Source organism: Notamacropus eugenii, chromosome 4 (genome assembly GCF_028372415.1).
Source record: "Notamacropus eugenii isolate mMacEug1 chromosome 4, mMacEug1.pri_v2, whole genome shotgun sequence".
In the NCBI taxonomy this organism is placed as follows: Eukaryota; Metazoa; Chordata; class Mammalia; order Diprotodontia; family Macropodidae; genus Notamacropus; species Notamacropus eugenii.
The window spans coordinates 423,260,747-423,277,627 of record NC_092875.1 but is presented as its reverse complement, the minus strand read 5'-3'; the positions used below and the strand labels follow the sequence as shown (position 1 = coordinate 423,277,627).

The 16,881-nt window shown below is 37.9% G+C and overlaps 1 protein-coding gene across 1 annotated transcript in view; it reads left to right on the top strand.

Moving 5' to 3' along the window:
- Positions 1–16,881, top strand: part of WDR70 (WD repeat domain 70) — a 342,319-nt gene that overhangs the window by 163,838 nt on the left and 161,600 nt on the right. Inside the window, exon 10 of the mRNA XM_072605789.1 lies at positions 12,867–13,041. Coding sequence (XP_072461890.1) covers positions 12,867–13,041 — 175 coding nt within the window. The remainder of the gene's footprint in view (positions 1–12,866; positions 13,042–16,881) is intronic.

Sequence of the window (16,881 nt, the reverse complement as noted above, 5' to 3'; positions counted from 1 at the left end):
CCTTGAAACAGGAAGACCTGAGTTTAAATATAGCCTTAGAAACTTAATAGCTCCGTGACCTTGGGCAAGTCCTTTAAGTCTACCTTAGTCTCCCCATCAGCAAAATTAAGAGAATAATAGCGTCTTCTTAGGGTTGTTTTGAGGACCAAATGAGATAATTGTAAAGCGTTCAGCACATAGTAAGCTTCATGGAAAAGTTGGTTATTATCATTATTACTACTACCACAGAAGTTTGTCGATAACAACATATATATAGCACTTTAAGTTTGGGAAAGCATTTTGCAAGTCGTATTTCGTTTTATCCTCAGAGCAACCGAGGAGGGCAGATGCTGTTATTGCCCCAGTTTTACAGATGAGAAAACCAGAGGCTGCCTTTGGTGCCTTGTCCAACGTCACGGAGCTAGTCAGTTTCTGGGGCTGTATTTGAACTCAGGTCTTCCTGAATCCAGGTACACTGAGCTATCTGCCATGTCAGGAGTGATTATCAGTAGTAGCTGTTGCTGTTCCCTCCCAACCTGATGTCGGGTTTTTTTTTTTTTTTCTGTTTCTCATTAAAGGGGCCATCCCCTGACTACTTCTTACAGAGGCCTATTCACTTAATGGGAGTTACCTTGCCCTAAGTGAGTTTCTGAATAGACCTTGGCCCCTTTAGGCCAAGGTCTCCCAGTGTATCCTGTGTCATCTCCAGTCATCCTGAGGAATATCTGGTCACTGGATCCAGATGGCTGAGTAGAAGTGAAGCTGGTGACCTGCACAGTCCTCCTTCCCTCAAAACAAAGTCAAGTGCAAGTCATGTCATCATTTCTCTAACGGCATGGTCTTCTTCGGCAACGAAGGATGAACACAATCTGCTATTTCATTAAGCCACTCTTAATCCACTCAGTCATCATCCACTTTCTTTCACAAAAAAAGTGCTGCTTAACTTATTTTTGTATAAGGAAACTTTTTTCCTATCACTTACCTCCTTAGAAGTATTCTTGGTGCTTTCAAATGAAGTGAATGACAGTTCGCATAAGTAAACAGCTCTCCTCGACTAACTTGTGATCTGTGTACCTAGAAATGTAATTAAAAAAATGGTAACTGAACCTTTTTTATTAAATGATACAAAATGTTGGAAATAAATATACACACAGGTAATGTTATTCTGAATATTTGGCATTTATATTGTTGATTACCTATACCTATGGATTTTCCTCCTGGATAATCTCTTCTCTGGGTGTTTATGACACTTTTCTGTTCTGGTTTTCCTTCCACCTTTCTAACTGCTTCTCCCCTCTTTCCTTTGCTGGATCTTCATTCATTTTACCTCAGGACTCTGGGCATTCCCAAAGACTGTGCTTTGGATTCTCTTTTCTTTTCCCTTTATTCTGCCTAACTTTGTTATCTCATCATCTCCCAGGTTATTTTAGTGACTCTCAGATTTCTGTTGTCATCCTTATCCTCCTGTACTCCAGTCCCACATCACCAACAGGCTGCCATCTTGATCTGTGACACTTAACCTGTGTGACCTGGGCAAATGACTTAACTTGTCTGGACCTTAGTTTTCTCATCTGTAAAAAAAAAAAAAAATAAGGGGGAGAAGATCGAACTAGATGTACTACAAAATCTTTTTCAGCTCTAGATCAGTGAAATTATGAAAGGTAGTTCAAGAGTGGATGTGAGATAGAATAATGATAATACCTTACTTCTACAATATACTTTGAAATTGTGTTTTTCCAGAAATTTGGAATAAAATATCCATGTTATTTGACCCAGAAATTTTACTGCTGCTCATATGCTCCAAAGGATCAAACACAAAACCAAAGGCCCCATATATGTCAAAAAATTCATAGCACCATTTCTGGGGATAACACAGAACTGGAAAAAAGTCAGTGTTTTTAAGCCATTGGAAATGTGTATAAAAATTATGGCATGCATTGCTATGTTCTTGGATGTAATAAGTATGAAGAATTTTGAGAGGAAAATAATATGCAGAATAATTCTAGTAATGTTAAGTGGAAAGAACATTAAAATGAAACTTAACACTGTTTAGAATGACTGTTTGGCCCTAGATGAATATTGAGAGAATATACCACCTTCATTGCAGGTTTGCGAATTATGGGTGTGGAATATTACATATTCTTTTCAAACCTGTTGAGTATATTAGTTGATTTCTCTGAACTACTCTTTTTTACTTGTTTCTTTTAAACTATTTCTTACAAAGGATGGTTTGTTAGGTAGGACAATGATTAAAGATATTTGAAGAGATATGTGATGTAAAAATAGATGGCACCTTTAAAAATAAAACCAAATCTTAAAAAAAAAATTCTTCCTCCTTTATAATCTTAATGAGAGGTAATGATGTGTGGGCAGTGGAAAGTTTCTGGGGACTTGGAATCTGAAGACTTGGGTTCAGGTTCCCTCCGGCTCTCCCTCCTTCCATGTATCAGTTGTTACCTTTCTTACCTTAAGTTTCTCCATCTGCAAAATAGGGTTCATATAACATATGTGCTGTCTGCTTCACAGCTTGCTATGAGGAAAGGTTTATATGATGGAACAAGAAGGATTTGGAATAAAAAATTCATTTTAAAACAATTATTGCTATTTTATTCTCCCTCTGTAACTACATTACCCTATAATCTGCTATGCAAAACAGTTTAGCACTAAAGAATATGTAAGACATAAATAATATTTAATTTTACTTCCTGTTAACTTTAAAGATAACCTAAAACATAGGAATATTTTTCTCTTAAGGAAAGTATTATTTTTTTAATCTAGTGTTTTATTGATTAAAAAAATTGTTTGTTGTCAAAAGTTGCCTGCATTGGTTATCATGACCGTTCTCATTTTAGTGAGCCACAGGATGTTAAACTGTAGATGATGGTTGAGAAAGTGTATTTCCCCAGTGAAAGACATGTATATGCAATGTATATATATGAAGATATGTATGTACATGTACATATATGTATACATACAGACAGACATACAGTACTCTATAAAGTATAAGATAAATATATTGCACTTGGATAGATATTGATTATCCTATTTGTCTCTATTTGAAGGTAATATGAGTTCAATTTTCTGAGTTCATCCTCAAGTTGGTGGACTTCAGTATTCTTTAATCTTTATGGATGATCCTTTGAGTAAAGATATTATGTCATTTTGCATAGAACTTTGGACCTCTTATCAGGAGATCTCTGTAATAAACATAATTATGTTCTAGCACTAACATTCTTTTACTCTTGGAAGCATTCTGCTCTCAAAAGGTTTTAATGAGAAATATTTAAAAACATGCTAATTTTCTGATATACTTTGAATTTAATACTGACCTCATTACTTTGCTTGATTAAACACTATTATACTTCTCAATCCTCATGAAACCTTTCAATTGCCACTCCAAAAGAGTATTTATCTCGTTTTCAGCTTTGTTTTGAATCACTCTTCGGCACTTTAAAAAGAGAAAAAAATGGAATCTGTTTTGCAGATGTGGAATCTACTGTTTAAAAGTTGTTTGACTGAATTTCACTGGAGATTCAGGAAAAATTTTATCCTGTGATCCTTCAATATAGTAATTTCTCAGGAAGCTAGATTATAACTTCCAGGGTCCAGTGAGAAATTTTCCTAAAAGGTCCAAATGAACCCTTGTGGGACAGGATAAAGATATCAGGTCCTGATTTATTAAGGACTTATTTCATCAGTCTTATCCTGTGCTCCCTAACTCTAATCAACTCACTAGACAGCCTAAGTCATGCATGAATTCACTGTTACAGCTTTATGCAAAAATGTAATGCAGTTGGGTTATAAATTGTTCTGAACAGCTATTTAGGAGAAAATTGCATTTCTTTTGTATTTTTCTTTTGTTTTGAAGGCCAAATTCCCATGTTTCTTTTTTGCTCTTGTGTGTAATAAGAATATTTCAAAAATCAATATCTGACTGGTAAAGGAGGGGTGGGTCATGTGGAAGAGCTTCATTCCCTTTGTTCTCTGGAATTGTCCATCCTTGACCCATTATACCTATCTACATGGATTGAAGAGTCAAGTGATTACTTGTAGTAACAAAGAACTTCTAGGTAGCATCTCCCAATTGAAAGGAATCCTAGAGGTAACTCATTCCCAACCCCTGGTTGGAAGCATGTCTCCCTTCTGCAGGATTTCCAACAAGTGCTTTCTCAGTCTTGGGCCCTCTTGCCTTTCCGTCTTTGTATTCTGTATTAATAATTTTATCAATTCCCATGGATTCACCTAAAAACTCTCTCCATGACTCACTCCCTCATCTCTGCCCTAGTTCCCTGATCTCCAGTCCTGTATACCCAACTGCCTATGGGACATTTCCAACTAGACTCCTTATAAGCTTCTCAAACTCTACAGAACTCTTCTCCTCATCACCTCTAGCCTAGACTTTTGCAGTAGCTTCCTAAGTGATTTATTTGCCTCGTCTCTCTTCTCACTAATAGCCATACTGCACACAGGGCTGGCTATGCTACTCTTCTGTCCAAGAAGCTTCAGTGGCTCCCTCATGCCTTTAGGATAAAAAACAAACTCCTATTTGACTTTTAAAGCCTCACAGTCTTGCTCTGGCTTGTCTTTCCAGGCTTATTAAATGTTGCACATCTCTATCATAGGCTTACTTTTCAACCAAACTAGTTGTTTTGCTCTTTCCCATACAGAAGGTTTCATCTCTTTCCTCCATGTCTTGTACCGGCTGTCTCCCAGACATATGGTGACTCTTCCTCAGGAACCCCATCGTAATCACACTGTTAGTGTCTTCCCCCAGAAAATTATTTTGTATATATTTTGCTTTTTATTTTTGATGTACATGCTGTTTCCCTCCAATAAACTCCTTGACGGCAAGGGCTTGTTTTGTTTTTGTCTTTGTCCTTAGTACCCAGCACTATGCACAGCACATTATAGGTACTTAAGAAAGCATTGTTAAATTGAGTTTTTGAATTTTATTAAATTGAATACTTCTAGCAATAGAATATTTTTTCCCAAACAGAGTAGCTTATTCCATTTTTGGATAGCTGCATTATTTCGGAAGATCTTTTTTAAAAAAGTATTTTGAGCCAAAATCCTTTTCCCTTTACTTGTACATTGTTCCCAATTCTCCTGGCAACCCAGAACATGTCATCTTTCTCCTATATGATAACCCTTCAGATAACTGAAGATACTTGTCCTTCCCTCTACCATGTTCTCCTCCTCTGTCTTTCTTTTCCTTTCCCTCCCTTCCCTTCCCTCCTCCTTAGTTTCAAGTCCCTTCACCATCCTGGTCATTCAAAATCTTGTATATGTTTGCCAGTGTTGATTCTAAATCAGCATAGTATATACACTATATTTTTACTAATGCAATCTAATACCACATTTTTAATGGTCATTTTATACTGTTAACTCATTGAGTTTATTGTTAACCATTACCTGACCTTTCCTAACACTGACATATTGGTTTAAATTGTCTTCTGTTCCCTCACAATATCTTTTAAAAAGTAATTGTATTGATTTCTCTTGTTTTTTATCACTTTCATTTCTGAATGCATCCCCCTCCCACTTTTTCTACTCAGAAAGCCAGCCTTTGCAACAAAAAAAGAAAAAAATTCAGCAAAACCAGCCACCATATAGACTGACTTAAAAAGTGTGCATATATGTGTGTATGTATATGTGTATGTGCATACACATATACATATAGACACATACATGTATCTGGCTCTTGTCTGTATCTCCGTATCTATATCTAACACCTGTAACTATCTATAACTAACATATCTAGTCTTCCTTCTGCAAGGATGGGAACAATATTGAATTTTTATATCAGGGCCCCACTTGGTCATTATAATTCCATATTGTTTAGTTACCTCGTGGTCATAGTTCTTTCCATTTACTTTGTTGTCATTGTGTACGTTGTTTTCCAGGTCATGCTTACTTTACTTTGCTTAAATTCATAAGTTTTCCCATCCTTCTCTTTACCCTTCTGCCTCTGTTGAGACCCTTCCCTCCATCTCCTCCCTGTTGGTCATCTGTACTCTGTTCCTGAGTCCCTCAGTTATGGTAGGTCAATTTTTACCTTATCTTACTGGCACATGGTCCCCATGTTTCATGCCATGTGGACCACTCCCCTCTAGTTCCCTTTTATGTGGTGGCTTCCCTCGTTAGGATGTAAACTGCTTGAAGGCAGAGAACGTTTTACTTGATTATATTTGTGCCTCTAGTACTTAACACGGTGTTTGAAAGATAGTAAGTACTTAATAAATTTTTTTTAGAAATTGTCTTTTTGAAAAGTAGTATTGCATTACATTCATGTGCCAGAATTTTTCAACATAGTTGTTGTAAACTGATATGACAACTATTGATAAAGGCTGTTTATTTTCTTTAATATTTTCAAATTCATTTTTGAATTTATCTTAGTCATACAGAAGCAAAGCATATGAATCATGTTTACATGTTCCATAACACAAACACATTTAAAAACATGCGCATATACATATGTGTGTGTGTTTGTGTATACATACATATTCACAAACATACACCTGGAACTGAAAAATAAAATTTTTGAGAGTAGTATATTACTCTGTTTCCACTATCTTTTTAGAGCTTAAGAATTTGCTTTTATGTACTTGTATTCACAGGTGAAATAATAGGGTTGATAAGACATGTTTAAAAGTTGAGGTGATTCCAGACCATCATTATTGATGCAAGAAGCATCAGAAAGGAAGAAAGAAAGACAGAAAGAAAAACAGAAAGAAAGAAAGTCAGAAAAAGGAAGTAAACAGCCACTTTGTCTCATTTCTTCATTCCTAGTTTCTCCCTTTTCAGATATATTATGTACCACTATGAGTTTAATCTTCCTAATATGAAGGTCAGCTCAGATCACTCCTAAGCCTAAAGACTTGCCTCTTCTGTGACTCCTGATAAAGACCAAATTTCTTAGTTTGGCATTCAAGGTCCAATATGGTTTGAGTCCAACTTATGCTTCTATTTATATCTCACTTTTCTCCCAGGCACTGTAATAAGCACTAGGGTTGCAAATACAGATAGTCCTTTTCCTTAAGGAGCTTATATTCTGATGGGATGCTGGAAAATGAGATTGAGGGGAGGCCATTACCAGGAGCAGTGTGGTAATCAGGGAAGGGGAGAGTTTGGAGAAGTCAGAGTGTGATTGAAGTGAACCGTGGCTGAGGTCCTTACTGGGGAGGGAGTCACCAGTGAGGAGAAGAGGCTACCAGAACAAAGGGAGTTGTAGTGGGAATGACTATGTGGTGGGCAGGTGATGAGGAGGAGGTGCAGTCTGGTACAATTACTACTTCCTTGTCTTTTTTTCATGGTATTCCTTATACTTGGAACATTTCCCCACATATCTCCTGTGTGAAACTCTGCCCATGCTTCTAGAATCAGCTGAAATGCCATGCCTTCTGTATAGCCTTTCCTGTTCTCTCAGCTAGAAATGATCTTTCCCTGTTTTCAACTCTCATAGCACTTTTCATTTCTCATGTATTTTGACATAAATGTGAGTGAAATTCTTTCTATTCTTTCTATTTATTTACCTCTAGATGCTAGTCTCTTTGAGGACATGGACTAATAGAATTCATTTTTATCTTAGAGACACTGAACTATATATCATTCATGTCATAGTTTTTGGAGTAAACCTTTTCCCAAACAAAGCAAAATAACTGTGATGTTGGCTTCTTCTAGTGAATAGCTTGCCCTCGAGTCAGGGAGCCTTGTATACAGGACACATTCTGGTTATATGAAAGAGGAATGAAGAAGGAGAGTCTCAGTCTTATTTTTAGGATACAACTCTACCATTAACTTTGTCGATAAAAAATGTAATAAAATATTGAACATATCAAAATGGGTTTTCTTAAAATTCAAGTACTAGCACATTCTGATCTTTTTTGTTTTCTTGGTGCCTTTCTGTCAATACAATTTTAAGTTGTAGAAATGCATACAAATCTAGATTATATAAATGACAATTTTGTATTGAAATTCCAAATATTTTCATCTGTGGTAAAGTTCTTATCAGCAGCTAGCCAGGTGTATATCTAGTCAAAATACATAACTCTATTTAAAATAGTTTGTAATTGTGAAATGTGCATTTATGCCTAATAGAAAGAAAATCTGTTGTATTTACCAGAATTACAGAATAGATAATTTATTTCCTTACATATGGTTGATGCTTATTTTTATTTCAGTTATTCATAAAAAACAATATCCCATCTATGTGCATGTCACTTCACAACATACGAGTCATTCTGGATTCCTCACTATCTCTCATCCCCCAAGCTGTTGCCAAGACCTCTCATTGTAACCTTTGTAACATCTCTTCAGTATATTTTCTTCTCTCCTCTGACACTGCCACCACCCTGGTGCAGGCCCTGCCTGCTGATGGGTCTGTTTGCCTGCCTCAAGTCTCTCCTCAATCCAGTCCATCCTCCATTTAGTCACTAAATTGATTTTCCTAAAGCTCAAGTATGATCATCTTACCCTCCTACTCAATAAACCCCTGTGACTCTCTATTGCCTCCAGGATTAGTTACAACATGGTTTGTTTGGTAGTCAAATTCCTTCCTAACTTAAGTCTCCTCCTACCTTTCCAAACCTCTTAAATCTTACTCCTCCATCCCTATAGAATTTGGTCCAGTGACACTGACCTTCTCTCTATTCCACAAACAAGACACTCCATTTTTCAGTTTGAGGAATTCTCTTTGACTGTCCCCCATGCCTGGAATGCTCTCCCTCCTCTACTCAGACTACTGCCCTCCTTGGCTTCCTTTAAGTCGAATTAAAATCCCACATTCTACAGGAAGCCTTTCCCAACCTCTGTTAATTTCAGTAGCTTACTTTTAAAAAATTATTTCCTGTTTTTCCTGCAAATAACTTCTGTCTATATATATGTTTGCTTGTTGTCTCCTCCATTAGATGGTAACCTTCTTGCCATTTTTTGTATCCCCAGCACTTGGCTCAGTGTCTGATGCATAGTAGACAATAAATGTTTATTATTTGATTGATTATAGTAAATTACATGTTTAGAAGAGAAAGCCCTTTTGTATTGAGTGTGTTCAGTTCTTCTTCTTGTGTACTTCGTCTTTCAAAGGCATGAAAAATATAATAATAGAAAATAGCTATGGGCATAATTTCACCCAGAAAATAGTGTTCCCTCGTTTTTTTCATTTCTCTAGCTCCTTGTCATTTCTGGAGTTATGGCTAAGACTGTTGGGCATAAAGAGGAATTGTGTGTCTGCCTTCTTGTCCCCGGGGGAAATTTGAGTCACTAGAATTGCCTAGGACCTGAACAAGCCAACTAGGCTTTTAGTAAGCATCTCATCTGTCCACAATCTGTTTTTTCTTACCAAACAGCATTTGCTATTTTCATTTAGAATCTCTTCAAGGGTATCTCCTATCCACCCCTTTTCTTTTTTCGTAGCTAACGTGGTAGTAACTTGTGATGTTTTTGTCACTTTGTAGATTGTTCGACTATGCAAAGTTCCAGATAGGGTTGTTATGAGGAGTAAATGAGATAACGTATATAAATTTCAATTCCAGCATCATTTATTAAAACCATATACCTATTCTTACTTATGACCATCAACAAAAATAATTGAGCATGTATTGTGTGGGTATTTTCTTTACATGTTCTCTGATGTTTCATAGCTAATTACTGATGCTAATGGTTCCTTCTATGCCTGTGATCAAGCTTTTAAGAAGTGAAACATCTCAATAACTGCAGTGAGTTTCTCAAATCTTGATAGAAAAGTGTTAATTTGATCTTCTGAGGTGACACTTCAGGGGTGATCAACAAAACATAAAGCTATATAGCATATGGTCTTTGACTCCAGTTCCTGACATAGAATCATATGTATTTTGATATTTATAAGGGAAGGTCAGAATCACCAGACCCAAAGGTGTGGAATCATTTGGTATGGAATGAACTGATAAGTGTTCCTGCTGATATACTGTCAGTGATTTTTGAGACTGGGAGAAGTATTGTAAGACTGGAGAAAGGGAAGTCTTTACCCTGTTTTCAAGTAAGAGAAGAGAGTGGAATCTGCAGAGAGTATGACAATGTGCTTGATCTTGATTCCTAGCAATTTAATAGAAGTTATGATAAAAGAATGGTTTGTGAACAACCAGAAAAGGAAACTGTGATCACAGTCAGCAGTGCTTAGTAAGAGCAATTTTTACCCAAGTAAAAATTTCATTTCTTTTTTTGGACAGGATAACTAGACTGACATATCAGGAGAATACTGTATCTATAGTTTATCTAACTTTTAGTGATACCTTGGAAGAAGGCTTTCATGCCTTTTTTGTCAGTTCTATGGGATCATAGGATATTTATTCTGACCTTGTGTGATTTTTATAAGATAGGAATATTGGTGGGCCATCATGGACCCACTTTTATGTCTCTTGTGGCATAGAAGGTGGCCTTTACCTTGGATTCTTGATGACCAGCTTGATGATTCTTGGGTGCTCTAGTATGCCCCATCAAAGGAATGACCTCCAGAAGAGTCTAGCATCAGGGGTGGGGAACCACATGTGGCTCTCTAGGTCCTCAACTGTGGCCTTTTGACTGAATCCAAACTTCACAGGACAGATTGGAAAGGTTTACCAGCTTGGCTATCAGGAGATGAATTTCTTATAGCAGCAGCTCTTGGGAATTTTGTGCATGTTCATGAAGGAGAGCCCACGTATAGTAAAATCACAGGTCCTTGAAACAAAAATTGAAAGTTGGCATAAAAATCTGAAATTAGAAAATCTTTCTCATTGTAATTGACTTTTTTCAGTGTTCTTCATCTGTTTCTTTGATAAATTCTCCCCCAGTGACTTTTAGTTATTAATCTTTTTAAAGGATTTAATAAACATGAAATGTATGTATAATATCTAATCTTAATTCTCTTCATATTTTTATAAGGCTTGAAAGGCCCTGATTGGATATCCCAAGATCTTTGTACCAAAATCAAAATAGGAGCAAATTTCTAAATATTAGAATGGAACTTGTTCTATTCTGCCTGTCTTTTATGGGTAATTGAAGCAGCAACACTTCTTTTTTGAGTGGGTTGTTACATTGTGAATTCCTCGCTGTCTTGATGATCATGAGAGGCAAACAAATATAAAGGAATTCTAGAGGAGTTTGACTTTACCAGCTTTTCTGCGTATGGGCCATGACAGAAGGTTGGACTGTTTTTCCTTACTGAAACTAATCATATACTCTAGAGATGGAAGGGCCTTAGATGTCATCCAATTTATCTCCCTCATGTTGTAAATGAAGAAACTGAAACACAAAGGAGGTGACTTGCCGGAGGCCCAAGTAGCAAGTACCTATTTGATTTGAATCTAAGCCCTCTGACTCCAAATGGAGTTTTCATTTGGTCATCAGTATTTAGTCCTTTTTATGGACTTTCTTAGTTGCATTTGTTATGGTAGGGAGGCAGTGAATTTTAGTTTCTTACATCACCAAAATTATTTGTGTAGTCTTTGGAGAAAAATTAAACCACTAGCTCTTAAGTGATTTCCATACAAAATTAATGCTTTCCTTGACTTTTGCCAAAAGCTGACATGCTTTTAGGCAGTACATGCCGCCAGAAGTTTTTTGAATTTTTTTCTGGAAAGAACTCAAAACTTTAAGACAGAAAACATTTGTGCTTGGGTCAGTGCAGTGATTCCACCTGTATCTTGTTCTTGTCTTTTCCATGTTTTCATTTTGTGACCAGAAAGGCTTGTGCAGATCATACTTCTATTTTTAAATCATTGTTTATGAAAGTTTTAATTTTATAAGACCAGATTTCATTCCAGCTTTCAAAATATGTGCACTTCAACATAAAATGTTTTGACAGACACCTAATGGCCTCACACTTTACCATCCGTTTTTTGGGCACTGATTCAGGGATTCAGAGCAGTAAAACTGCACTGCAGTTAGTCACCAGCAAACTCTATGTGAATTCTTATTTTACACATGGATTTGCAAGGCCAGCAGTTCACCCTCCTGACCCCAATTTTGTTAATCTGCCCACTAGATTTGTCATACCAGTGACATAGATGTGCTATAGAGTTTCTGGGGTTGTTAAATGTTAGTTTTGGTGTTTTAGTGTTCTTTTAGCTTTTTAGGAAGCCAAAGTCTCAATTGAAGATTTCAAAGAAAGCAGCTCATGAATGATACTGGCCCAGTTTGTAGACAAGATTGATGTAGCTGGGTGGCACAGTGCATAGAGCACTGGGCGTGGAGTCAGGAAGACTTGAGTTCAGATCTGTCCTTGAAGGCTAACTGTGTGACCTTGGGCAAATAACTCTGTTTCCCTCAGTTTCCTCATCTCAAAAAAAAAATGCAGATCATAATAGTACCTACCTTCCAGGGTTGTTGTAAGGATAAAAGGAGATAGTAAGTTTAAAAAGCTTCACAAACCTCAAGGTACTAGATAAAAGCTATTATTAATGGCATCATTGGTGTAGTCATCATTACCCTCATCATCCTCTGCTGTATGGCCATACTACTTCAGGTGGGGGTGGGGGTGTGGTTTTTGTATGTAGTACCTTTCATGAAGCTAATATACAAGAGATAAAAGGCAGGCAAATAAGATTAGAATTATGTCTTTTGTCTATCAGAATGGCAGTGAACTGAATGTTCAGGAATCAGTTAAGTTAACTGCAAAGCACTTTGGAAACACAGTGGAATTGCAGTCAGTGTTTGTCACTGGACTGTTTGTCAGTGGACTGGGAACAGTGTAATAATATTCACACAGTCTTACTTTGTAAACAAAGTCACTCCTCTCCACCTTTGCACGTTTAATTTTGGTTTTTAGATAAAATGTCAAATTCACTGTTTAAAAGTTTTCTGAGTAGTATATGTGAACTTATTTTTCTATGCTTAGTTCTTTTTTAAATGAAACATTCTGTCTCCATTTTCAGGACTGTGCGAACCTGGGATGTGGACAATGATAAGAAGCACAAGAGTGTGTTTAAACCAAGAACAGTTCAGGGGAAAAAAGTAATTCCAACCACTTGTACATACAGCAGAGATGGGAAGCTCATTGCAGCTGGCTGTCAGGATGGGAGCATCCAGATCTGGGACAGAAATATGAGTGTAAGTAAGGACATTTAAATCTACTTTTTTTTTTTTAAAAGATCACAACCTTAATAAGACAAACACAGTGTTTAATGTTATGAAGGTGAATTTCCTGAGTTTGGTTTAAATTGAAACCTGTGTTAGCTTGATCAAACATTGGACCTTTTGCAGTAAACAGCATTTCAACAAACTTTTCAACCCACCATTTATAAATAGTAAAGCACTTTAACAAATTTAGAAAAGCACTTTGAAGTTCTTGGTTTTAATTGGATTTTGAAAGAGAGAAATATGACAGAATTTATGGCATGACTTAACAGAGCATTAAAAAGTATATTTAAAAACATTCCTATTTTTATTACTGGAATACCCAAAATTATTAAAGAGCTGTATTTTCCCATTTTTGCTTTTATAATTACATGAATAATCTTGGCCTACATTTCCATAGTACCCTGGAATTTTTTTTTTTTTTAGAATTTATTATTTTTTAAAATTTATTTATTTAAGTTTTAACATTCATTTTCACAAAATTTTGGGTTCCAAATTTTCTCCCCATTTGTCCCCTCCCCCCACCCCAAAACACCAAGCATTCTGATTGCCCCTATCACCAATCTGCCCTCTCTTCTATCATCCCTCCCTTCCCTTGTCCCCATCTTCTCTTTTGTCCTGTAGGGCCAGATAACTTTCTGTACCCCATTACCTGTATTTCTTATTTCCTAGTAGCAAGAACAGAATTCGACAGTTGTTCCTATAACTTTGAGTTCCAACTTCTCTTCATCCCTCCCTCCCCACCCATTCATTCTCTTTGGGAAGGCAAGCAATTCAATATAGGCCATATCTGTGTAGTTTTGCAAATGACTTCCATAATAGTCATGTTGTGTAAGACTAACTACATTTCCCTCCATCCTATCCTGCCCCCCATTGCTTCTATTCTCTCTTTTGATCCTGTCCCTCCCCAAGAGTGTGGACTTCAGATTGCTCCCTCCTCCCATTGCCCTCCCTTCCATCATCCCCCCCACCCTGCTTATCCCCTTATCCCCCACTTTCCTGTATTGTAAGATAGGTTTTCACACCAAAATGAGTGCGTATTTTGTTCCTTTCTTGAGTCGTGTGATGAGAGTAAACTTCATGTTTTTCTCTCACCTTCCCTCTTTTTCCCTCCACTAAAAAGTCTTTTGCCTGCCTCTTTTATGAGAGATAATTTGCCCCATTCCATTTTTCCCTTTCTCCTCCCAATATATTTCTCTCTCACTGTTTAATTTCATTTTTTTTAAGATATGATCCCATCCTATTCCATTCACTCTGTGCTCTCTGTCTCTGTGTGTATGTGCGCGCGCGCGTGTGTGTGTGTGTGTGTGTGTGTGTGTGTGTGTATGTGTGTATGTAATCCCACCAACTACCCAGATACTGAAAAGTTTCAAGAGTTACAAATATTTTCTTTCCATGTAGGAATGTAAACAGTTCAACTTTAGTAAAGTCCCTTATGACTTCTCTTTGCTGTTTACCTTTTCATGCTTCTCTTCATTCTTGTGTTTGAAAGTCAAATTTTCTTTTCAGCTCTGGTCTTTTCATCAAGAATGCTTGAAAGTCCTTGATTTCATTGACAGACCATTTTTTCCCCTGAAGTATTTTACTCAGTTTTTCTGGGTAGGTGATTCTTGGTTTTAGTCCTAGTTCCTTTGACTTCTGGAATATCCTATTCCACACCCTTCGATCCCTTAAATGTAGAAGCTGCTAGATCTTGTGTTATCCTGATTGCATTCCCACAATACTTGAATTGTTCCTTTCTAGCTGCTTGCAATATTTTCTCCTTGACCAGGGTACTCTGGAATTTGGCCACAATGTTCCTAGGAGTTTCTCTTTTTGGATCTCTTTCAGGCGGTGATGGGTGGATTCCTTGGATACTTATTTTGCCCTCTGGTTCTAGAATCTCAGGGCAGTTTTCCTTGATAATTTCATGCAAGATGATGTCTAGGCTCTTTTTTTGATCATGGCTTTCAGGTAGTCCTATAATTTTTAAATTGTCTCTCCTGGATCTATTTTCCAGGTCAGTTGTTTTTCCAGTGAGATATTTCACATTATCTTCCATTTTTTCATTCTTTTGGTTTTGTTTTGTGATTTCTTGATTTCTCATAAAGTCATTAGCCTCCATCTGCTCCATTCTAATTTTGAAAGAACTATTTTTTTCAGTGAGCTTTTGAACCTCCTTTTCCATTTGGCTAATTCTGCCTTTTAAAGCACTCTTCTCCTCATTGTCTTTTTGAACCTCTTTTGTCAATTGAGTTAGCCTTTTTTTCAAGGTGTTATGTTCTTCAGCATTTTTTTGGGTCTCCTTTAGCAAGGTGTTGACCTGCTTTTCTTGTATCTCTCTCATTTCTCTTCCCAGTTTTTCCTCCACCTCTCTTACTTGATTTTCAAAATCCTTTTTGAGCTCTTCCATGGCCCGAGCCCATGGAATATTTATTCTGGATGTTTGGGATACAGAAGCCTTGACACTTTTATGTCTTTCCCTGATGGTAAGCATTGTTCTTCCTCATCAGAAAGGAAGGGAGGAGATACCTTTTCACCAAGAAAGTAGCCTTCTATGGTCTTATTTTTTTTCCCTTTCTGGGCATTTTCCCAGCAAGTGAGTTGACTTCTGAGTGTTCTCTCCACCCCCACCTCACTTCCAGATCCACCCAGCCAGCGCTTGGGGTCTGAGATTCAAATGCTGCTTCCCAGCCTCAGGGCTTTGGGTGGGGGCGGGGCTGCTATTCAGTGTGAGATTAAGTTCAGGTGCTCAGGTGGGGGCAGGGCCGCCACACTGGGCTCAGTTCCCTCAGGGGGTTTATGCTGAGACCTTCAGCAATGGCCTGCTCTGGGAGCCCCGGTCTGCTACTGCCTCCGTTGCTGCCTCCCAAGGGGGCCTGAGTTATAGGGACACCCCACTCCCCTCTTGACCAGCCAAAGAGACCCTCTCACCGACCTTGGGCACCTGTGGGTGGAGGGACATGCGAGGCCGCTGGAGATTCCGTCCCTGGAGCCTGCTCGGATCTGCTCTTCTTGATGCCTCCCAGCCAAGGCAGGGCTGGGCTCTGCTCCAGGTCCGGTGCGCAACGGACCTTTCGAGTCAGGTTTTCAGGTCTCTCTGGAACAGAAATCTCTGCTCCATTGTTCTGTGGCTTCTGCTGCTCCCAAATTTGTTGGGAGTTCTTCTTTACAGGTATTTTATGGGCTGTGGGTTTTGGAGCTAGCGTATGTGTGTCTTTCTACTCCGCCATCTTGGCTCCTCCCAGTCTCAGTACCCTGGACTTTTAAGAGACAAAAGTAGAAGAGATTGAAAGTACACAGTCATTCAAAGAAGATTGAGAGGTGTGTGTCCATGTTGGGAGTAACACATGACCATGGACAGAGGGAGATTGTACAGATGCTCAAGTGATTTGGGGATATTCCTTACTCTTCTGTGTAGTCACTGGAGCTCTTTCAACCCTAGGGTAATGAATTAAACTGTGTTCTATCCCTGCTTTGCTATATGTGACATGGCTTTAGAGACTGATCCTTATAGTAGTGAGGTCTGGAGAGGAAGGGAGAGAATTTGAACCATGGGAACTGAGCAGGCCATGTGAGGATAGAGTTAGAAGTAAAATAGGGTACAGATTTAGGAGAGTTAGGGGATTGTATATGTGGGGCTGGGTAGGAGAAGTGAAGTACAAGGAGAGAAGATATCAGGAAATGGGAGTTAGGATTTAGGGGTGTTTCAGAGGGTGTAGGAAGTTGGGGGAGAACTGGATTAGAAGATTGGAATGAAGGATAATAGGATTGTCTGTTGTGGTATTCATTTTTCTTCATGGATATTGTAAAGCTGAAGTACATCACAGCAAG